Below are 25,133 nucleotides of genomic sequence, written 5' to 3' on the forward strand. Positions count from 1 at the left end.
ATTGGAATGTAATGAAATTTTTTTTCAGATACATAATCGCGATAGAGCGAGATAATCGCATGATATGAGACAAACAAAACTCGGCGGAATCACGTTTAGCATTAATAAATGTCAAGCATGAATCTGCAGATTTCTCATCCGTTTTTCATATAATTTCGCTATTTCTCTCTCTCTTTCTTTCTTCTCGGAATCGCGAATGCACGTTTGTTGTCTCGCTTTAATTCTAGAGAGTGTAATTAATATAAAGGGAGCAGGAGCTCTTATTTTTCGCGCGCAAGGAAATGACATCATCGAGTGAAGGGGGAGATCGAGTTGCGTAGAGGGAGGGGGGATTGGCGGGCGCTAAATCTTGCTCCGGCCGTTCGTGGTAGTAGGTGATATCCGCGCTCGCGCGTGGTTTGGTTGTGCATTGAGAAAATGGCCGAACATCGTGAACGGGATACGACTTATTATTCACAAACGGATCTACGCTCGAAGAATGATGATCCACCGAACTCCCGTCTCTTCGTCATCTGCCACAAGAGCCTCGAGGAGGATGATCTCAGGAAAGCGTTCGAGAAGTTCGGCAAGATCGAGGACATCTGGGTGGTTAAGGATCGTAATACGGGAGAGAATAAAGGTGATATGTGATCCTGTTGGGGATAAAATTAATCGATAGGATAACACGAATCTGTTGTCTTTCTTTTTCTATCCTTTTCTCTTTTTTCATTTCTAATACGCGTTGCTCTTCTTTTGGAGTCCTATACTCCGAAAAACATGCAGTTTTTCTCGTCGTTTTGACATATCAGCGAATCTTTTTCTAATCTCTTTTGTTTGTGTAGGTGTTACGTATATCAAGTTCTCCAAAACGTCGGAGGCTGCGTTCGCTCTGGAGGAGATGAACGGGAAAATGCTGGGCTCTGTCGGTAGACCTATCAAAGTGATGATCGCCTCGAAGTAAGCATCGCCGTCATACTTTTATTTTTTAAATATATTTTTAGCTTGAACGTTCTTTTTTCGATCGTAATCTGTAATTGATAGTTTTTAATATCTCACGATGTATTTTTTTGTAGCCGAGATCAGGGTTCGGTACGCGAGACGAACGAAGAGGAGAGGTGGGTTCGACTGTTCTGCGTTCTACCGAAAACGATGAGTGACAGCGAGCTGCAACAGGAGTTCTCCAAGTTTGGTGCGATCGAGTACGCCACCGTGGTAAAGGATCGCAGCACGAACGAGTCCAAGGGTTTCGGTTACGTCAAGTTCAAGAAGGTGTCCAGCGCGGCGCGGGCGTTCGAGGAGTGTGACAGGAAGTTCAAAGCGGTATTCGCCGAGCCGAAGAAGCCGAAACCCGATCATAACGATGCCAAATACAACAATGGTTTGTCCAACGTCGCGTATGACGGCACCAGTGGTTCTTACTGCTCGTCGAACTTCGGCAAGAGCAGCATCAGTCTGGAGATCGCGACCAACTATTCCAACTCGGACGGCTACACGCGTCTCCAGGTGATCGCGCATCCGGCGCTGAATCAGGATCAGCTGTGGAAGCTGTTCGACATAGTGCCCGGTTTGGACTACTGTCACCTGAAGACCGACGTTCGATACAGAATGCCACGTGGCCAGGCGGTGGTGGTGTACAACAATTCGAGCGCGGCGGCGTATGCGCGCGAGAAGTTTCATGGTTTCGAGTATCCACCTGGTCACCGGATGATTGTCAAGCCGGATTTGACGAGCGCGCCGTCGAAGAACACGTCGAAACCGGGTGGTTCGACGGCCAGCGGCAGCGTCGCCAACGCGAGGACGGACTTGGCACATTTGGCTGAGACTATCGCTCAAGCAACATCGTTGATTCAAGCCGCAGGATTGACGGCACCGAGTGAGTAAACTTAAACTGGGGCGCTTAATGTCGCAGAGAATCAGAGAAGAAGTAAAGCGACGCTACGTTTCTCACTTTAGACTTGGATCACATATCTGTGAGGCTGCCGCCTGCGCAACCGATGGCGAGCATCGACGCCGAAGTGGCCAAGAGGTGTTTCATCGTCTGCGGCCCGCCTGTACCGCCCATCTACGCGATGAAGGATGCATTTTGCAGGTTCGGAAATCTCATAGATGTATATATGTTACCCGGCAAAAATTGCGGCTACGCCAAATACGCCAGCGTGGAAAGTGCGAACGAGGCCATCGAGGTAAGATCTTCCTCTTTTTTTCTACAGCCTTTATTGCCTTCATTTATCACGAAGAATTTTGTATCATACTCTACTCGTTACAGAGGTATCTTGAATTCAAAATACGATATCTTAGGTCCTGCACGGGCAAGAGATCTGCGGTTCTCGGCTGAAGGTGCTAGAGGCGGAGGAACGAAACGTCGGCGAAGACCGGCGAAAACGATTACGGATGGACGAGGACGAGAATTGAACGGGTTCTTTAAAAAATTCGTATCTCGTAAGTAGTAGATAGACGAACGTAGTGCGGCGCGAAAGGAAAGAGAAGCATTTCTTTGTAATACACTCCCGACATTGTGTTTTTGCCGACGCTGTCTCACTTTCTCTCTCTTTCTCTTTCTTACCACCTCTCTTCTTCCTCTTCCTCTTCTTTCTTTCTCCTCTTCCTCCTCGGGCACGGGGGGGAGACAAAAACTGGCAGGAGAGAATGTAATTTTTGCTGTTTGTCTTCACAGACTGACTGGTATACACAAGCCGGACGCACGCAACAAAAAGAGACGAATTTAAAGACTACTCACTTGACCACGTCAAGGGCCTGCATCCAGGGAAAACTACTCCAACTACCTACCTATATATAATATATATATAATATATATTTAACTGTTCGCTTTACGTTCGTGCAACAACATTTACTGAAACCTTTAACTGCTACTCTACTATTACTACTACTACTTTATCCTCTTACATGTTCGTTCGCACATGATTTATAGCGTTCGCGCGCGGAGCACTCGTGTTTCTGTTATTTTAAGAGGCTTGTGCGAACGGTTGATTTCGTTGAGCGTTCGTTCGCTGTGTAGTCCTAGCAAGCGCATGGAACCCAAGAACGTCCTATGTGTGCATTTTCTACATTCAAACTGCAGGACTTTTTGAAAATCGAAGGAAACGAAGCGCATCTACTGACATGAGACGCACGTACCGATTCGTTTCCCGCGATAGCTTTCCTCTTTTTATTCCAATTTATAGCTTTATTGGTGTAGAAGGTTATCTGATTATTGACGATACAGATGATATTTTCTCAGACGGGGGTTGAACCGCCCGAGCTGTTTAAATTAAAAGTCGCTTTAATTCGACGACTCTGTAAAAAGGAAATATGACATTATATATATACACAAGGTGTATCCCAAAATTAGACCGACAAACTTTAGACTTTAGACCAACTTATAAAGGATATCAAAACAAGTCAATTTTGTCAATAAATCTATGTCTGCAAATGAGCCGTTTTGGCATATTTCTATATACTATTAAAATACACAAATTTTGTTTTATATATGTATATAGCGCGGAATAACGGAATGCATTCAAACAAATTTTTTTTTTGTAAAATAAGAGTACTACCCGTTCGCACAGGCTTTTAGGTATAATCTGTGCTTTAGGTTTAGGAAAAAAGAGGGAGATAACTTTTATTTATAATTACATTTCTGTACTTTTTCTTTATAGTTATATTGCGTGCAAGAAACAAAACTAACTTTATATACCATTTGACAACTTTTACATGACGATACGTATTAAAGTTATTGTGGATAAGAAAAAAGAAATTACAAGAAACAAGGTATGGATTACATGCCTTGAGACACCGGTGCAAATATTTATTCCTGTGTACAATAATTGTTCATGGTCGGATTCTGTTCTTTGAAACATTCTTTGTTATATTTTTCACCTCTTTATGTCGTACATCGATCGTGTTTATTATAAAATATTTTTAACTAAAGGATGTTTCGTGATAAAATGGAACGTTTATTACTTGTGCATTACGTTTTTTACGTAAGAAAGAAAAAAAAATGTTATTGCTTTAAATTTTTTATTTTTAGTTTTTGTCTTTCAAATAAGAAAGTTTTAACTCATTTCTTATCTTAAGAAATATCTATGAAAAATGATCAACGACTTAATAATAATTAAAAAAAAGGATTTACCGAGAGAAATACACAGTGAATATTTTTCGACTTTTACTATATAACTGAAAAATTGTATATGTATATATATGAAGAAAGTATATAATATACTCTAACACAAAATATTGCCAAAACATATGTTAAATGCTTTTAATTGCGTGAATACATCTTATTTTTAAAGCTATCGATGTACGAACGAACGAAATATACTGGCGTGTAAATTATCGTTCGTGTTTAGGAAAGTAAAAGAAAAACAGAGCGTAAATATGTTAGAGTTTTGTCGCTTATCGAGACTAAAATAGAAGGAAGAAAAAAAAAGGACTATTTCTTTTCCCAGTAAAATCTAGATTCATCCCGAAACGAAACAACCTCGTCATACACATAATAATGATCGACGCACAACATTGAATGATGATGGACACGCATTTTTATATCATCTACCTGCGATTAGACCCACACTGTAATATTGACCGTAAAAACAAATGATGTTTCAGGAGACTGTAACTGTGACTTGTTCTTTTTTTTTTTGTGGTATCAAATACACATGAAATACGCAATAAATCCCCAACACCGACTCTTTCACTTAATTTTTTTCTCATTACTCGAACGAAGAGTATTGTACGATTCTGTTCGCGCGTCCTTAAAAAAAAAACTGATATTTCCTGAGATGATCTGATATATGTTCTTCTCGCTTCCAGGATACCGCGAGGATTTCACGAGGGAGCAGCATCGTACCTGAAGAGACTGTGATACTATTTCTAGCGACGTGAGATTATTTATAATGTTTCTACGACATTGTACATGGAACGAAGTTTTACAGAGAATATATTATTATATTTTATACACACACACATAACTCTGATTCGGCTGTACGTCATTTGCATTCGTAAGTTTATTAACTTATACATCTTCGTTTTAAATATTATTTTTATTTAAATAACTAGGACAACGAGAAATTATATATTATCTCTTTTTATCATTTATTTTTGGAAACTTTCTTAATTACTGAAAAAAAATATATATATATATATATATTTTTTTTTTTTCAGTAATTAAGAAAGTTTAGATAATTATATATATTTAAGATAATTATAAGATGATTATATATATAATTTAATGTGATTTTTGTGACATTTGCGGTAATATTTAATTATATGATTATTTAAATTCATTATTGAAAATAGAGTGTATCTTTTTTTTGCAAGCTCTTCAAGCATTTGAGAAGCAGAAAACTTAAAATTTGTCGAAGCACAATGGAGCAACCATACGTTCAGATGAGACTTCGCAGTAGTAAAGATACGTTCAAACACCGACAACGAGCAGTAGTAAAGATCGGAGGTCGGACATTAAAGAAGAAGTACAGTAATAACGAAGGTACGACGATACACGAATTTTTTATATATATATATATATATATTCTTTTATTTATCCTACTCTTTAATTTACACATCTCTCTCCGTCTCTCTCTTTTTTTTAACAAAAAAAGCACCTATCTCAAGAATGCATATTAATGATAAAATAATGTATCGATCGTTCGGGAGCTTTTCAAAATTCTTTTAAAGATTACATAAAATTGACATCCCGAATTTCTTTTTTACGGGATATTCAAGCGCCAAGAGTTAAGTAGGGTCAACGTTATGCATGACGATTCTATCTCGCGATAGCGCGACCGGAGCGAAGTGGGACATAATCCGCTACAAATAGGTTGAGGGGGGGGGGGGGAGGGGGGGCGATCTCACGTGTCTCGGAACGTGCGGCCGGCGAAGCTCGGCGGCGACCAGCAGCGGCGGGCGGCGGCTCAGTCCGCGTGTGAATCGCCAACGTCAAACATCGGTGGGAAAAAATATAATCATATAATAACATTCCGTCGCGCGTATAAGCGATTGAGAATAGTCGTTGAGAATAGTGCCCAATCTCTTCCTCGTCAATCCATCAAACGGATCGAGGGCGAGAGAGAAGTGAGAGAGAGATGAATCGCGAACTCAACGCGAATGCGTGGTGAAATTTTGAGAGAGAGTGCGTTTTTTCTTACAGACAAAATTATTTTATTCGGAAGATAAAGAGAGAGAGAGAGAGAGAGATCGCGCGCACAATGGAGGAAGTATCCGTGGAGAACGCCAAGGTTTCGGACTCGGGATACTCCAACACTTTCAGCAACAGTCAGTCGCGACGAAGGTGAGCGCGATTCGCAATTTTTAAATTTCTCTTTTTTTTTTCTTGCGCGATTTAAAATGGCCGACGCGTCGCCTGTGATTTTTCTTAACCTCTTTTTTGAGCTGCGGGATACTTTACAAAGACGACTGAGAAATATTGTTTTTATAATTTTAAATTGTTAATATAAAACAATTTATTTATTTCACTGAAAATAAAATAAAAGTTTACGACAGAAATCATGTTCTTTTTAACTCATTTTATTTTTTTTATTTTTTTAAATTAAATTATGTGCATTTGTATTTTAATAAATTACGGGTGACGCGACTTCCTTTGATTTTCAATAATAATATTAATAAAATATTAATAAATATAATGATAATTTTAATCAAATTTACGACAAAAAGTGTGTGAATTTGAAAATTCAGTATATGTCGAGAATTTGCTACGCAAGAATGTAAACTGCGCGTCTTTGAAATCTTTCTTTGATACGTGATCGATGCAAATTGCATCGGAATGTTCGTGCGACTCACACGTGGCTTCGTTTTGAACTTCGATCGTGATGCCTTAGTAAATAACACTGTCGTATATCTATATATCTACAGATATCGTTATATCGTTAAGTAGAATAGACAAACGTGAGAATAAATATCACGTTTATTTCGTTGAATTTCATTAAATGCCATCGTCAGATTTCATTCGTTATAAATTATAAAAAAATTAATTAAATATTCTCACTTTAATATTTTGCTTGATTCCGTAAAATTTATTTTATTTATCTTTTATTCTATTATGCATTTTTATTTTTGTTTGACACGATTATAAAAAAAAAAACAGAATAAATACAAGATAGAAAAAAACGCGAGTGAAATAAATTTTACGGAATGAAGCAAAATATTTTTTATATTTTAGAGTGAGAATATATTTGATTTTCTCATTTATAATGAACTTTATATATATGCTAATTGAGTTTGTGTTTGATTAACGAAATTACAGTCAATTAAGATTTTATAACATGCACAGAAGATGAAAATGCTAGGAAAAATCACAGGCACGTGTTTGATATTGCAACGAGATTGTTGATAAGGTCCATTGTTTCTTAATTTATCTGGCCAGTTCTCCCTCTCCTCTTCTTTGCCCAGAATAACGCGACAGGAAATAAGGATTATGCAATGCACAATGCTGAGTATAATTTAATCGTGATTTAGCTTGCAAAAATCGTAATTATACATTTACTTTCGATCACACAATCGATTTATCCATCGCCACCCTCATGTACATTTCTTCTCGCAACATCATCGATCGAGAGCAATTCTCTTTTAATGTCTCTCTCTGTTCTATCATTTTTTGCGCTGTTTCTAAATGTACCGTCGATAATTATACATACACTTGCGCAACGCAACAATTTTTCAGAAAAATTTCACCGTATGATTATGCAACGATCGTTGCAGAAGAGTGTCACGTGGCTCATTAGGGAGATAATTTGTCAGATGATTTATCGATACGCGCGAGAGAATCGGAGGAAAATCGAAATTTATTCCAAATTCAGAGTGTTTCTAAAAGAAAAGGAATTTTTTAGAGATTATTTTTTTATATAAGAAAAATATTTCTTTTGTATTCAACGAAATTGTGTTGATGAAAAGTGTTTTACATGTTCAGCTTTTGTTGTGTCTTTTCTAAGAGAACGAAAAATTCGATTTATATAATACATATAGAAAGTAAGATTTATATCACGGATAAAATATTTTTCAAAGATATACAAAATATCATTAATTCTCTTATACATATTTAACATTCTAAGTTTTGACGAAGTAAAATTAAATATTATTATACCAGATATTTTTCCAAAAAAATTTACAATCTCGGTGGAACATGTATGAGTCCAATGAAGACCCCATGAAAATTCTAATAGAAGTGAAAGGATTAATTGTAAATAATATTAATCGATTGTCGCATATATCTGTCGAAAATCTGTAATAAATGTAAAGATTGCGACAGATTAATTCTGTCAGATTAATTCTGAGTTGAGGCGTAGATCTTCTCTAGAGTAATCGCTGTGCATTTTATATAATCAGAATCATTGGTTTAACATTGGCTTCTATATACTTGGTTTGGCTTCTACATGGTCTATACATTCGCTGCAATGTGCTCTGACTATTGTTGTTCTTTGTACAACGTCATGCAGATCGATGCACATCAATTTTTTAAAGCACTGAGATATTAAAAAGATTTTTAGATATTTTAAAACATATTGTAAGATATTTAAAAAATTATATTTACATTTTAAAAATTATATTTATATTTAAAAAATTATATTTTAAAAGTTATATTTATGTCTTATTTTTTTTAGCATTGTATATTATGCACAGAAGAAAAATTCACACATTTTCTTTTTGAAAGAGGAAGGGGGTCTTCATTGATAAGAAAAAATGTATTTAAAATATATATTTTATTCTAAATTTATTATAATATACGAATGCTTAAATTTATTAATTACATCGCTTACGTTTTCTAATGCACCTCCCGGGGAACGTTTGACATTGACATGCTTTCCTCGCCGTGACGGCGAGAGGCGAATAGCGAAACGTGCGAGGGAGACAGAAACTCGTACACGGTACGGTTAAGGCTAACCGGTTTCCCGGTTGCATTTTCCACGTCCTTAGCTCTAACGCGGCTAAGAGAAGCTTGCGAAATCTCCTCGTGCGAAACCAGGTCGAACGAAAAGGAGGGACGCGAATCGATTCTCGCAATCTCTGTTCGAGAGCCCGCGCTCCCTCGAGCCACGTGACAGCCACGCGCAGCAATGCATCGAATGAAAACTGTGCGATAAACAAATTAAAGAGGATATACGGACCATATCTTTGCGAGGATTATTCAATCTTATTTTCGCGACGAGTAACATAAAAGCGCGGAGAATTCGCAAAGAGTCAAGCGACAATAGATAGCGGTACAATTTTTTGAATTATTACTTCATTATTCAATTTTGAAGAAAATTTCACAGTGATATTTATCGTGAGAGATAATTTTGTGTTTATATACGCTTATTTTCGATAGAAGTATATATAGTATAATCTATTATATCACGATCGAAGACGCCACGAATGGACCACAGGGGGTGGCTGTGTGGGAGGGAATTGTCGCGAATAATCGCGTGAGACACCGTAAATATCATAATCGTCAATCCCAAATTGTGTATGCGATATATACGTGCGGGACATGTGAATATACCATAAACAAATCGGCTTTCACCGATTACAGCATGCCCTGTAAAGTGACATTTTGCTCAAACTATTTCCGTATCTCTATAAATTGTTTGTACGAATTTATACTGATAAATTTGGTACATCTGTGCAATCTCTTTGAGATATAGACATGCGCTATTTTATCATACATTTTACTATCTATTATACATAATTTGTTAAAAACCTCGCGAAGGCAAGCATTATGCGTTTATATTAAATGTGACAGAAAATAGAATATTTGAAACAAAAAAAAAAATAACTTTAAAATCGTCATTTTATATCAAATACGCAGGTAAATTTTAATTTTTAATCAAATCATGGCAAAACTATCAGACGTCTATATATTGAACAGTGTTATATAAAAGCCGGTTAATCTAAAATTATGGAAAATTATATAGTTTCAATTTTCTCTCTTTTTTGCAATAAAAATAGAAACAAAGAGTATAAGGAACTCATTTAATTGTTAGTTCATTTAATTTTCGGAGATTTTTAACTCGTTTTTGCATAACGTCGTGCAATCGAGGGCTCAGCCGCCACCATTCGATTTTCTTTATGTATCCCGTATATAAAAGCTTGGAGCTTGGATAACCAGAGAACGGAATAATCGATAGTCGTCCTCGCGGACTAGTCACGGGGCCGCAAACGTGAAGCGGTGCCTTATGCAATAATTTTTCTAGCCGTACAAATGCGGCCGGTCGGTCGATCGGCAAATAATGGGGACAGTGAAAGGTCCGAGAAAAAGATAGAGTGAGAGAGAGAGAGAGATCGTATGCAAGTAAGGGCCGAACGTGTCACGTTTGCCGAACATGTGATCGTGAGCCTTTTTTCCGCTCGCAACTTTGTCGAGACTACTGTGTCCCGATTTTGCAATTATTTTGCAGGAGAAGAATCCTGGCGAGATAAACGCGGATCGCGCCACGATTTTTGCCCTGCCGATTCCAATCGATCGGATTAAAACGAATATTGCGACATTACAGGATCCGCTATTCAATGAGCGGTAAAGTTATATATTGTTTATCGCTTTGCTATAGTATTTGAAGATCATATTATAATCTTGCTCTTAATATAGACGAAAGGAGGAAAAAATATACAAATTTTGAGTTTTTGAAATTGCAATTCCTCGAATTTTAATTCTCATTTTAATTAAATATTATTATTAATATTTATTATTTGTTTAAATGTTATTATTATAATATTTAAATATATATAATTCTCTTGGTATTTCTCTCATTTTTGAGAATTTACTTTTTCGCAGTTTGAAGCTCGAGACTTCTATGAATTTTTTAAATTTTAGTTTATATGTCTTTTTCTTGATTATGTTCTCTCCTAAATACTTCTCCTGATTTTCAAAAATCAATACATTTTATTAGATGTTAAAAAATCAAAATATCAAATTATTATATTTCATTAATTTCATTATTCGCTTTTACTGATTAATTTAATCTATCTTATCCTAAACGTTTTTATTGTAAAAGATACGCGCATTTTTTATACTCTTGCAGGCTTATATTAAAAAATATAAATATCATAATATTCGTTCATCATTTTTATCCATTTGCTGCTCAGGATTTGTCAGCAATAATAATAATAATAATAATAGCGTCAAGTGGAAACATCCGCCCGAGATCCGACTCTGTAACTCGCAGTAGTTCGTCGCATTTTGGGTCAGACATCTCGCGTTATTCGTAAAAAAACGGTATAATAAAATTTTAAACAATTAAAATAATCCGCGAAAATTATTGTGCGAAGCATGTAAAAAACAAAAGTCTGCAATGATATGTTTTATTCGATTTTCGCGTTATTTGATACAAATAGAGAAAGAACATTTATATAAGTGTCATCTTATGAAACATTCTCATCGTTTTCTGTTGCAGCAGCGACAGCTCAAGAAACAGCAATCGTTCCGGAAGCAGTTACTGTTATGTTAGACATCCATTGACCTTCGGATCCAGGTAAGACTTCCATCTGTCAATTAATTATTTATTAAAGTTTCACGGATGTTGGAAAAGATGAGTATACACGCGCGCGAGAGAAACGATTAAAGTTTGCAAAAGAAAAAAAAGAAAAAAAAAGAAAAATATTATGTGGTTGCGATATCAATTTAATACACACTTTAGTTATATATATTTGTATTTGTTTGGTCATTAAATTCATGCGCAGGAGTGAGCAAACGGAGCATGCAAACGTGATATGGAACTATTTAGAGGCTCTAAATGAGGCTATTAAGGGCTATTTAAGGCTATTTAAGGAGCTATTGCGGGCTTAACTGAACAATGATCCGTTGGCATCTAATTTTGCAAATAGTTGAATGTATTTCGAGATTAATTTGCAGAAGCGTATTTCTCAAATATATTTTTTAAATGAATAACAATTTCAGAAAAGCCTCGCAGTTTTCAGAAATTACCTTGTGAATGAGATAGTTATTACAATTCGCGGTTATTAATTTATTATAATTTACGATTCATAAATTATTGCGTACGTCTTTAATTTTCTTCTGTATCACTTGATAGACAAAACACGTTATTTATTTCGGCTTTTATTATTTAGACGTACGTAACTTGAAGTCAGAATACAGCGATCTCAGATTTTAATCGGATCATTTAAATATGCATACATCTCACAGAGAATAAATAAATGGGCGCCGGCTGTTTCATGTGCGACGTTATGTATTTTAAAGGAAATGCATCCAATTAATATCCGTTTTATTGGAATATTGTGTTACAAAGAAATAGAATACTTATCCCCAACACAATATCTCTTAAAAAAAATATATTTTATTTAAAATAATATATATATTTTTTATTTAAGAGCAAAATATAAAATTATTCAAGGACATATCAGGATCAAACTTGTTTAATAAAAATATATTTCCGAAGTGTGAAATATGTTATTCGATTAAAATTTATAACATATTTTTTTTTAACATAATTTTCCACTTTAACTCGCGAAGTATCGAAGTATTCTCTAAAAAATGAGACAAATAAATTTAATCTTCGCGGCGACTCTATTTCAAGAGGTGTCTTTTTTTCTTTTGAACAAATTAACTAACCATGTATTCCACGCACGATTCTCCTGCGATATATGATCGATAACGCATACACGGTCTTCAAACATCACTGTGTCGCGTAACCTTATCATAACGTTGCTTGTAAATAAAGTGTAGTTTAAAGTCGGTTACACGAATAAGTTTTGCCTGCGACGACATCAGCAACGGCACCGTAAACATCGATGCACGTGTCACGCCACGTGCAGCTGATGCTGGTTGCCTAGGAAATATATTCATTAGATACTCCCGAGTTTTTCTTGCATAATACATACAAGAGGGACAAGGCTCTGTTATAATGATAAGCGAATATCGATCCGAATATTGTGTTGACATTCATGGTCGAAGTCGATCAGAGGCAATTGGTTCATATAATTGAATTCTAACAGAATTTATCCAACTATTTCATCGATTAAATTCTCTTCTTAAAAAACATTTTAAAATATTGCGCATTAAATTACGCATTATGCAATTTTAAAATATTTTATCAAAGTCAAATCAAAATGGAATATCAAAAATCACATTTATGTGTTTAATTTAATTTAATTTAATATTTTAATCGTCTTCACATTTTTTCTTCAATTTTCTTTGAAAAATTGCGAATTAATCGCGAGTACAAAAATGATTTTCTAGACACATAATCTTGAAATTAATATCATTTTGATGATGCAAATTGATGCAGGCATTGATCTGCCTGCATCGCCATGAACTTATTTGATTGGTAACATCAATTGATCGCAGCTTTCTCGTCAATATGCAAACGCTATTGATGCATTAAAATAACAATTCTCACATACAATAGCTTTTTTCAATTTTCTTTGATATTTTATTTATTTCATAATCCATTGCTCGAAAAATATGTAGAAATTTCTTTTGAAAAAAACTTCAAATTAATATTTGCAAAAAATTGTATGAGAGCGATAGCTTGACCTATTAAATTGTAGGAAATTCACATTTTACAGAGGCGAATGAAAAGTAAATGAAGTGTAAATAAAAATTGAGCAAAATTGTATCGTGTGTTACCTTCATACTTTGAAAAGCTGTTTGGGAAACACGTATATACGTGATCAATCGCAATTAAAAACACGTTGCAATCATACATAATTACTAGTTCACGTTGCGCAACGGTGTACTATTTATAGTGATATTTTCAACTAGATCAATTAGCAGCAATTTATCGCAACTGCGTATTGATCGGATCCGAGTTATTTGAAAATGTCACTGCAAATGGTACAACTCTCATCTAACAAAGAACGTTATTCGAAATTTTTTTAGAAGAATATATTTACCATACCTAAATATATATTTTACATGTGTATTATATATAATATATAATTATATATTAAAATAAAATTTCGTCGGATTAAAATGATCCTTGAAGTAGGATAGAAAAGGGATTGCAATTAAATTTATCGCGACCGTTACATCATCAATTAATTTAATTAAACAATCATACACATATTTGTATGTTGAATAGCATTCGAGTAAAACAAAGGAACTGAAATAATTTCTCGACTTCGATTTTCAGCGACTATTTTGCCTCATTATTTTATTCGCCTACTCATCTTTAGGGATGGAGGGGAATTTATTAAAAATCTCAAATTGAGATTTATTTAATTATTTGGTATCGTGCTAAGAAAAATTTGTGTCCTGTGCACAACTAATCAGTTTCGATGAAAAATTAATTTTCCTTGAAATTTGACGTTCTATCATCCGCATATGACTCTCTCTTACCAGTCTGGTGAAATTTAAATTTGAAATAATTTCTCTCATGGCACATTGAATGTTCTCATTACGTTATATACTCGCGAGAAAAGGTTCGCGACTGATTACGAGAGAATATGATCTCGCGAGGCGGCTATTATCCACTTTACTGATCGCAGATGCACGCGATAACTTTATGTAACAATGAGACCGGCGGAAAACTGTATAATAAAAGAGAAAATTCAAGAAGAAATAAATTCGGCGAGGTATTATATATTGTCACGTGTTTTTTATCATCGTGTAAATTTCACGTAAGAAAAATTTCTCGAGAAACCCTTTGACAAAGTGCACGTTAATGTTTTATAATAGATAATGTAATAGAATTTGATGATTTGGTACTACTATTGTCATTAAAACTGTCAACTTGTCGTAGTTGATATATCTATAAATCATCAGAAGCGTAATATTAATTAATGCGCAGCGTCTCGTTAAATAATATATTAGCGTCTGTTCAATAGAAATTTCTTGTCTAGAATTTTTTCAATCATGTATTTGGCGCGAAACAAAAATATCCTCTTCGTTTTAATTAAAGGGAATCAATGGGGGGAAAAGAGAAAAAGTTAATGATAGAGTTACGTAAAGAAGAAAAGAAAATATAACGTGATCGAGCTGACTTTGCTTTTACTCTTCAAATTCATTTTAAATAGATACATCATTTTAGAGTCGTAATTATAATCTACCAATTCGTTCAAATAATTATCACATAATTGTCGACACTTAATGATGCAATTCCCTGCTATTTATTTCGTCACGAAAGTGCATAGAACGTGCGCGATCGAAAAGATTTCCGGTGAAAGCCTCCATAAAGGATGTTAGACAGGCGAATGCGGACTTTCTCTGTCTTGTGTAACGTAACGATCACGTTTTGTAGTTTTATTATATCAGTAAATTCGCGGAGAAGAGGGCTTTCCGGGAGAAAGTTCATCTATACACTAGTGATATACTTGTGATTGCAACGTGATATATATATTGCATTTATTATTAAATAATTAAATTTATCAAATAAAATATTGATTTGATATCTCTTCCAAAGTTTCGTCCAAGTGCAAAGTTACATGCAGATTTACAATTAATTTTAGAATCATTTTAAATATATTATATGTATATTATAATATATATTTAATATATTATATTAATAATAATTATATATTATTATTATTATTAAAAGAACTTTGCATCGGATCGGAATGATCCTTGAAATAGGATGGAAAAGGGATCGCAATTAAATTTATCGTGATTGTTCACATCATCAATTAATTTAATGAAACAATCGTACATATATATTCGTATGTTAATTTAAATTAAATTTATTATTAACATCGAACATTAATTATCATTATCGAAAAATTATCTTGTTATCTCGCGAATGTTGCGTTTGCGGCGAGAAAAGTCAATTCCATAAGGATTTCGAAATTAATTAGTGTGTATACATGCATACTATATTATACGTTTGCACGCTCTTCTAATGGGGAACATTTCTCCTGGCGTTTATTTTTATATTGCACGAGAATCATTCGCGCGTTATCAGTGCAATTCCTACGTTGTTGTTTGCTTGTCACATGGCACGACACGTGGACGATCTGCGGATCTGATCCGCTTACGCGATCGCGAGCAAATAATAATTGATTAATTTAATTAATTTTAAGTATAGCAATGACAATCGTACGATTGTCTTTCTTGTTATTACAAGGTTTCGAATTCGGATATATTAAATATTAAATTATATTAACTAATTATGTTAGCGTAATTAAGTTAGATTAGATTATTATTAAATAGATATCGCATTATTAATTCTTTCGAATGTCAAAAATATGCGAATCAGATAGTTAATTTGCATTTCAACATTTCGCTGTTGTGTCAAACATGAAAAGAGTCGCGGAATAATAAACATAAATCGTCTTTCAATGACACTTGATCCTTTGAAAGAGACGATTCTAATCAGAAAGAAACGCTTCGAGAAAAAATCGTCCGTGAAATTGCTCAATTCCTACAATGCGAAAGATCATCAAGATCATGAAGGATTTTGCGATTTTACATATATTGTGTGTACCGATTTATTAGGAATGAGGCGCTACCGCAGCCGATCAGCAAGAGAAAGGACAAGGAGCACAAGAAAAAGAAGTTGAAGGTAGTATCGGCGATAAACGTCACCGAGACGGAAATCGGTGCTCTGAAGACGGCGAATGCGTTGCCCGAGATCACGTCCTACAGCGTCATCGCGACCACGAACAACGGCGTGCTTAACGAGAAACCAGGTTGGTTTCCCGATTCACATGAAGGCGGGATGAGTGCACGCAAACTGTCTGCGATTTTCCATCTTACGAATTTTTCTTGTATCGCGATTTTTTTCTTTTTTTATGTCTACAAACAATAGAAGAGCTAATTAAGAGTCAAGTGATGCGCAAATTCTTCTTTCTTATTTTCTTGTAAAAAAGAAAAAAATTATTTTTTAAATATTATAATTATTATAAATAATAACTTTTTAAATATTTTTTTATTTAGTATTTTATTTTACTTTTTTTATTTTCAACGAAATCAGGCTCGAATTAAACTATACATTTTTTTTCAACTTGTCATCGATCTACAAAGAAGAAGGAGATAGTAGACCTTATCGATAATTTTTCGAATATTCAGATAGAGTTTATTTTTTCTCGCGTGTCTCGTCCGATCATACACGCGTCTTTTCACTCGCAGTGGAGTGAATTTAAATTCCGCATACTTGCTTTCCACACGCTCGTACGAAGCAAGATCGCCTACGCCAGTGTTCCATAAATAATTGTATTAATATTCGCAAAAATTTTATATTCTCACCTGTTGAATCCAGGTCTACGCTTTTCGCGAAAAAAAGATCGAGATCATTTGTACGTCTATTGTTCTTCTCGACAAATTAGCTTCACAAATTGCTTTCGTGCACTCTTTCCAATCTCTTCAGGTTTCGCTTATTTTTTATTCTAAGGCTTCCGTCGACGATCCTTTCACGGTTATCCCTTAGTCCGACGAATATCCCTTATAGCATCTCATCGAACATATCTCGTAGTTAATGCGATTATCGTTTAAGACATCGAGCTAGATGTGAAACGAACAAAATATGCGATTAAAGCGCGTATTAAAGCATAATAAATATATAACATTTCACATTCTCATTTTTACGATCCATATGAGTTATTTTATATAATTTTTAAATTTTTTTCAATATCAGGCATTTCTTTTTGTACTCTATAAATATTTATGATTTCAAGATAGTGCAAAGATTTAATAAAATAAAAATTCGATAAGAAATGAGTCGAAAAATTTGACAGAAAGAGTAATTGGTGAATTTTTTTTCGAGAAAGATTTTTCTCATTGTCGACTGAGAAACCATTGTTGAGTCTTCTTTGTTTCTCGGGAACGTGACAGATTTTAATACACGTTTATGTTATACAAACTATCGAGGCTCACTGATGGATCGATGAGCTAAGCGACGAAGCCAAATGAGATTAATCACACGTTTAAAAAGCGAATCTGCAACGTGAGTTTCACGTTGCAGATTCGCTTTTTTTTTTAAAGTGTTATACAATGCGTTGACGTAATAACGTGATGAAAAATTTCGACCTAAAATCGTTCGTTGATTTTTATTCCCGAAAAACATATTCGCCGGACTTGCGTAATTGGGGTTTTCACGAGAGCAAATAGTATTTTAGCTCGTATTTTTAGCGAGTTAACGCCAATCCTCTCACAAGGATGTGTTAATTGAAGATAACGTGCGCGTTACGAAATCATCCTCGTTCCGTGTCCTCGCCAGCATGTTATTCTTTATGTTTACGTAAGCGTTTACATCACCGTTTTAATAGGCGAATTAAATATAAAGCTCTTAAAATCGTCTTTTATTAATAACAAATTTTACGTCGCCTCGTTTATAGCCTTTGACCAAATAATAGAACATATATATGTATGTCACATATATTGTGTAGAGTATACACGTGATACGTATAGATATGTAGGATTGATCAGGATATCAATTTTGAAAATATCAGTATTACGAAACATAATAATTTCTTATCAAACTTTCACGTAACGAAGAAATTTGATTGCAACGCTACTTGGAGATGCATATTTTGCTGAGAGGAAAATTTAGAAATGATAAGGAAAGGATCGATATATTGTCGTAATGCGATTAGCATCGCTTTCACTTAAATGCCATCGTATATTGCACAATACGCCCGCGCGTGCCCCATGTGCTCGAGAAGAAATGCCTTTCACCGGGAAACGACGATACATAATACCGGAGAAATTATACCATAATGTACTGTTGGGTAATAGCATTGAATTTTTCAATGGCGTGTCGTTGCGGTAATCATATTGGCAATTTTATGACAAAGCAGAGATCATGACGCGATTACTTTGGTCTAACAATAAGGGAAAATATTAGCGCCCTTCTTCCGTTCCTTCTCTAGATCCTTACGTCTGACAGATCCCAATTTCGATGCGCAATTTAGTTACAAGTTTCACTATCTCTCGATTGTGATCATATAAATAAATTAAAAATTCCTATCAAAACAAGAAAATGTATATAATTTAAAAGTAAGAGATTTATATATATTTTTTAAATAATTTTTTAAAATAATTATATTTTTTCGAATATGTGTTTGTTTTTTTAATTATTAAAAAAAATATTAAATTAATAATTAATTTTTTTTGTTATATGCGCTGCAAACTTTTTGTAAAATCAGCCTTTTTGTTAGACCGTAATTAGGAGCCCGCAGAGATACATAAATAAATTAAAATGTGCATCCGCGTTTATGTCACTCTTGAACACTTGATCCTTCCCCTCTTTCTGCTCCGTCATTTCCTGTCAGCTTCTCGGGTAGATGATCCGGAAGGCAACGCATAACAATGAGAATTTTTTTTGACGCAAAAAGAGGTAACTCTAAAGAGTAAAATCGTGGAATTGGTGGATGCAACGGATCCTGGCGAGCACAATGACGACATCGCCACAGATGCTGATGCAGCAGGGCTTTCTTCGCAAACAATCCCTCTTGACAACTCCACGTCTCAGGCCAACGTTAGTATATACTTAGTATATAGAAGGGAGGAATTAAAAACGAACGAAAGGCATAGAGAGAATCTCGCGAGATTCAGCCGATAGCCTACCCTAATCTACCGGATGTATCCTGTGTAGGAAGGATTTTGCGCAGTGATTTCGATGCACGATGGCCTCGTGTTGTACACAACCCCTTCGATATGCACCGCCCTCGGCTACCTCAAGGACGCCTGGATCGGCAGATCCTTCATCGATTACGTCCACCCGAAGGATAAGGTCACCTTGGCCGATCAGATCACCAGCGGCATCGCCTCGCCGCAGGAAGAGCCGTTTAAAGGTACATAGAAATTATTTGACGGATCAATTTCTTGATTGGAAATACTTGATTCTTCTTTGAAAAACGCGATCTATTGTTTCTTTCAGGCATCAACGGCAGAAGGGCGAGCTTGTTTTGCGGCCTACGAAGGTTCACCAAGTGCAACGTGTCGAACGGACATCGCGCGGACGCCAGATCGAACCTGTACCTGACGTTTCACCTGACCCTATCGTTCCGTGACTTCCGAGACCAGACGGCCGAACAAACGCCCAGCAACCGAGCTATGTTCCTCGTAGTTACCGCCCAACCCATCCATTCCGCATACAAAGGTAGCATGGTCCAAGGTCTTGGACGAGGTCCGACCGGCGAGAGGACTCGATGATTACAGACAGTCGGTTTTAATTGTTGCAGAACTAGTTAGTGATTTCAAATCGAGTCACTTCGATTGCGATCTGGCGAATTTCTCGCACCTTAACTTTTTTCTTATTAAACATTTTTTCCCTACTAAAAATTGTTAATCATCATCTCTTTCCCTGAATTAACCATATGAGATATATTTTAATATGCAGAATAATCAAGGTAAAGCTTCATAGAATTAACTCGAATTTAGAGAATAAAATATCCAGGATGTATTCGAAATATGCAAAGAAAAATTGCAGGATATTTTGCGCCGTAATTTCATTCTCTATAATTACATTTGATTATTCATTCACATTCCCGGGAATCCACTGTCGTGTGTGAGGCTCAAGACACTTAATTACTCGGTCGATCGAGCCTTATCGTTGGTCCGACCTCGTCAACGATAGAGTTACAGTGAGTCGGTGGTTTCCATGGAAAATGTCTAAAGCGAAGGTTACCTATACTTCCAATTTTTTTCAAAGTCGGTGACACACGTGACGGTATGTTGATTGCCATTTTTTTTTATTGTTGTATCGTTTCTCTTTGTTCTCGTTCCGACCCATTCTTTCGTTCAGTTTGGAGACCACTGTTACGAAACGCTCTTACACTCACACGTTTTTACATTTTTCGCGGCGACTTCGCTTTTTTTAGCACATAAGAAATTTACTTATCTTCGACCACAACGCATACTTATGCACGCAAGCTTCATCATCGGATATTTCATTCAAATCGAGCGATTTCGAATTTTTTACTTTGTATCATTTAAGTTTCTTATCGACGATATTCTTCGGAATTTTTTTTAATTAATCGATTGTTCGCGCGATGTATTTATTATCAAATTATTTTTACATCATCACAATGTCTTATATTTTAGAAATTGTTGTTACACGTTTCTTTATGTTAATATAGAAAAAAATCTTGAAAAAAAAGATAAAATTCCGAAGTTTATTCGCGTAAATTAGTGTGGAAATTTGTGCAGAGTTGTATGATTTACTAATATAATATGATAATATAAAGGTAATTTTTAATCAACATCGAGAAGGATTGAACCTTCCATATAATTACGCAATTAATCGATTGATTTAATTAAGCGCGCGAATTTCCACACTTTAGCTTGCCTAATTATCGCAACTACTAAGAATCTTCACTCATAATGTATCCCGCGACGAGAGAGAATGACCCCGATCTTGTCGTTATCCGCAGCGCCAGAAGAAACAATAATATCTTCGATATTCACGACCCGCCACACCTCGACGTGCCATTTATCCCATGTCGATCCCGACGTAGTCCAATACTTCGGCTATCTACCACAGGATATGGTTGGCCGTTCGCTGTTTGACTTCTACCATCCCAAGGATCTGCCCTTCATCAAAGACATCTATGAGACTGTGAGCATGAGCCCTCCTTTTCCCCCCAAAAAAGAAATTTAGGTTCCAGTTGTGTGCGCATGCATGAAAAAAAGAGATAATGATGAAGAAAGAAAGAGAGCGAAAGAAAGAGAGAGAATGAATGCGATCCTGACGACGAGAGATAGGAAGAGCGAAAGAGCGTTCTCGGTTTACGTAAAATTATTCACGTTGATTCCTTTATCTGTCGTTGAACAGGTGATCAGGCTCGAAGGCTCCTCCTTCAGGTCGAAGCCGTACAGATTCGCCGTGCAGAACGGAGGCTACGTCGTCCTCGAGACCGAGTGGTCGTCCTTTATCAATCCCTGGACGAAAAAACTAGAGTTTGTCGTAGGTCAGCACCGAGTGCTCAAAGGACCGGTGGATCCGGACATCTTTCGCGTGCCACGCGACACTGATAGCGGCTACCTGGCCAGCATCAGCGAGGAGGTCCTGAAGGAGGCTAAGATCATTCAAGGAGAGATACGGGCGCTCCTCGAGGAGGTAACGACACGCTATTTCTACAATACAGTTTGAATGCCCTTTAGTAGAGAAACATTCTTCTATTAGAATAAGGCCTATAATTTCACGAAAAATTATTAAAAAAAAAAAAAAAAATTACAATCACCCTTAACTCTTCTGTCAATGAATGGGATATTCAAAATAACTTTTAATTTAAAATTTTAAAAATATATCAGAAATTATTAATATTAATATAATATAATAATTATTAATTATTAAAAAGCCTTTGTATTAGGAAACCGAGATCTAAAATATAACGAGAAAGAATGTTCGATGTCCAGCAGTTGCTGTAAAGAAATTTCCGCAGTGCAATATATCACAGAAGACTTAATAATCTCATCTCGAAATCTTATCGTATGTTAAAAAAAATTTGCAATTGATAGATGAAAAAATTACGCGCGTGTTTGAGAGGAAAAGAAAGAAACAAAAGTATCTCTCCATCATTGATATAGAGTAACTCATCCCTCAACTTGTTCTCTCTTTTTTTTTTCTATCGTACGTGTACGCAGAACGTCCAGACAATGTCAGATATAACCGAGCTCGACGTATCAAAGCGATGTAAGGACCTAGCGTCCTTCATGGAAAGTCTGCTGCAGGAGACGAAGGCACTCGGGGTCAGCAAGGATGGACTTCTCACGGCGGGCGAACTCAGGAGCTTTTCGGTGACTATTATAGCTACGTTTTAGTATCGCCGAAAACACTGTTATGCTAATTATTACTTATTACGCTCCGCTCTGTGGTATGCTACGAAAAGAAAAAAAAATCTCTAGTATATATCTATCTATAATATAGTGGATACTAATAGTAATATTAATGGAATGGTAAAACTTATATAACGTAGTCGTCTAATCTCGTCGATATACACGATACGCTTTTCCGGCAATTCGTTCTTGAATAATGAGAAAATCACTAAAAAATCGACATTAAAAAAGTCGTTGATGTCTTTAGGTTTCCTTTCTTTCTCGCATTTACACAAAATCATAGCGAAAAACGAGGTACCGGAAATGTGTCGTGGACAAGAGAAGAAGGAAAGTTCTTTGTAAGAACGTTTTCTCTTTCTCCGCAACGAATGATGTAAATAAAACTAAACCAAATCGTTGAACGGCTAATCGATAAGATTCTATGGTAAGGCACGTCTTTATGAAGCAACCGGAAATTTTCGCCTATCGCTCGGCTCTTGTAGTAGTTGTTGTTGCTGCTGTATCTTTGTCTTTCTCAAGATTAATCGCCATTAGAACACATTTTAAACGGTGCTTTCGATGATATCTCGAAAGAGTACAATGTAAAATGTGTATTTTATTAACTTGCACATGGACGATGTGTCTTCTTTAAACGATTTTTAAATTGCACGAATCCTTTAATTTTCTATACGTGATAATTTCTTTTTAATGGAACAATTAAATAACAATTATGAAAATTAAATAAATATTTACAATCAAGTAAATAATTGTCGTTGTATTAAAAAAAATTAATTAAATTATTTTTTAAATTACATTAAGATATCGAAGTGTTTGTCATCAATATTATCAATTATCAATTGTTAGTTATTGACACCGTTCACGCAAAGTTGTATCGAGCACCGCCTTGATCTTTGGATAAATAATAATAGTCTTCTGTAAAGAGTCAAAATTATTAAATTATTTCTCGTAGATTAATTTTCGTGTCGTCGCAGATTACTGTTTAATCAATTTTTTAATCGATTATTTAACAGTTTATTTAGCAATCATTTTAATAATTTATTTATCCAAATATAATTGAAGATCGCAATCAGATCAAGGCGGATCTCGAATCCGCTCGTGATATCACGAAGACTTGGCACCAATGAGAACGCGCGACCTGCGAAAAGATTCTCGCTGCTTCTCCGGACGAAATCTTTTTAAAGAGGCTTGGGTAGAGTCGAGGAAGGTGAGCAAATTCCCCAGAGTACTTGGAAAGAGCGAAGGTGCTGGCTAAGAGAGATACTCCGTGCACCACGAATCCGCTGTAGCAGCTGTAATAAAATACCACTGACCACGATAACGACGTTATACTCTTGTTCTCAACTCATATTAAGTTTCTACATTATACTTGTAAAAGGATCACGCAATTCCTTGTTGCAGGAACACGACAGCGTGATGCTCGGTGAGATCTCGCCCCATCATGAGTACTACGACAGCAAGTCCTCCACGGAGACGCCGCCGAGTTACAATCAGCTCAATTACAACGAGAACATTGAGCGGTTCTTCAAGAGCAAACCGCCTGTCACCACCATGTACGGCAGCGACGAAGAGAACGTCAACTCCAGCAACGGCGAGGGCGGTAAGTCATCATCTTCTTCGCCATTTCGTCTTCTCTTCGTTGTACATCGAGCACCGTTTTCGAGGTAGCGAGATGAGACATGTATATATATATATATATATGTACGCAAATTTCTTGGAAGAAGCAAAGTCTTGTCGTCTTTTCAGCGAGGAAATGCATGTCGTCGATAAATGGCAGCAGTGCTAGTGGCAGCGGCAGCGCCGAGAATCTGAGCAGCGGTTCCAATCAGACGAGCTCGGTCAGCCGCCAAGGCGACGCCTTCAATATCGCGAGCAACAATAATACGATCACCCCGACGAAGGGCTTCAAGCTTCCCACGTTGATGGAGTCACTGCTGAACCGCCACAACGAGGACATGGAGAAGCTGATGATGCAGAAGCACCGGGAGCTGCGTTTCAGCATCAAGAACAGTGACAAGCTGAAGGACTCCCGCAACAAGATCGAGAAGAGTAACGCGACCGATTACGTGAATCAGGGTCACGGGATCAAGAGGAGCGGCAGTCACAGCCGGGAGGGTGACAGCTTTAAGGTATCTTTTTTAATCTTTTTTGCGTGGCACGAATAGATATTTATAATTTCTGATATATTCTTCAATATGTTGAAGATAGACGTATAAATATATATGAATTATGCAAATTGTAGAAGCGAGTGTCTAGGTGAAGTTTATATGAATTTAAATGAGGGAAAAATTTGAAAATAGATATCGAAACACGATAAAATCTCGCGGACGAGCACGGCGGGTCCGGCGAACCTGACGACCACCACCGTCACCAGCATGAGTCTCGATCAATCGACTGTAATGCAAACGGGGGCGAATATTAATCTGTGGCCACCGCTGTCAGTCACTATACCCTCCTCTTCCGTATCTGCTCAACCTTGCGTTTCCCCCCACAAGTAAGAGCTCGC

At 36.1% G+C, this 25,133-nt stretch overlaps 2 protein-coding genes across 4 annotated transcripts in view; both read left to right on the forward strand.

Annotated features, from left to right (window-relative positions):
* On the forward strand, positions 1-4,655 carry LOC145945865 (RNA-binding protein 45). Its single transcript, XM_083055085.1, has 6 exons — positions 1-619; positions 822-936; positions 1,053-1,852; positions 1,933-2,162; positions 2,278-2,418; positions 2,654-4,655. Exons 1-5 carry the CDS (start codon positions 418-420, stop codon positions 2,389-2,391), a joined length of 1,461 nt encoding a protein of 486 aa, XP_082911211.1. The 5' UTR covers positions 1-417; the 3' UTR covers positions 2,392-2,418; positions 2,654-4,655.
* The window catches only part of Per (period circadian regulator), a 25,650-nt gene continuing 4,128 nt past the window's right edge, over positions 3,612-25,133 (forward strand). For all 3 annotated transcript variants that reach the window (XM_083055063.1, XM_083055064.1, XM_083055065.1), the window contains exons 1-15: positions 3,612-3,747; positions 4,786-4,973; positions 5,293-5,461; positions 6,122-6,262; positions 11,355-11,432; positions 16,349-16,542; positions 19,186-19,328; positions 19,446-19,644; positions 19,731-19,952; positions 21,226-21,410; positions 21,627-21,911; positions 22,439-22,591; positions 24,029-24,227; positions 24,374-24,756; positions 24,928-25,121. In XM_083055063.1, the coding sequence (XP_082911189.1) occupies positions 6,180-6,262; positions 11,355-11,432; positions 16,349-16,542; positions 19,186-19,328; positions 19,446-19,644; positions 19,731-19,952; positions 21,226-21,410; positions 21,627-21,911; positions 22,439-22,591; positions 24,029-24,227; positions 24,374-24,756; positions 24,928-25,121 (2,318 nt within the window). In that variant the 5' untranslated portion in view covers positions 3,612-3,747; positions 4,786-4,973; positions 5,293-5,461; positions 6,122-6,179. The remainder of the gene's footprint in view (positions 3,748-4,785; positions 4,974-5,292; positions 5,462-6,121; positions 6,263-11,354; positions 11,433-16,348; positions 16,543-19,185; positions 19,329-19,445; positions 19,645-19,730; positions 19,953-21,225; positions 21,411-21,626; positions 21,912-22,438; positions 22,592-24,028; positions 24,228-24,373; positions 24,757-24,927; positions 25,122-25,133) is intronic.

The sequence above is a fragment of the Prenolepis imparis genome, unplaced genomic scaffold (assembly GCF_030444845.1).
Source record: "Prenolepis imparis isolate NDT839.2.m4 unplaced genomic scaffold, iyPreImpa1.0 SCAF_15, whole genome shotgun sequence".
NCBI lineage: Eukaryota > Metazoa > Arthropoda > Insecta > Hymenoptera > Formicidae > Prenolepis > Prenolepis imparis.

What these genes read in the sequence shown, in the direction of transcription:
- LOC145945865 (XM_083055085.1), top strand. Translation starts at nt 418, where the DNA reads ATGGCCGAACATCGTGAACGGGATACGACTTATTATTCACAAACGGAT. An exon ending in TAATACGGGAGAGAATAAAG is followed by an intron (nt 620 to 821) that starts GTGATATGTGAT and finishes TTGTTTGTGTAG; the next exon opens with GTGTTACGTATATCAAGTTC. An exon ending in GTGCGAACGAGGCCATCGAG is followed by an intron (nt 2,163 to 2,277) that starts GTAAGATCTTCC and finishes ACGATATCTTAG; the next exon opens with GTCCTGCACGGGCAAGAGAT.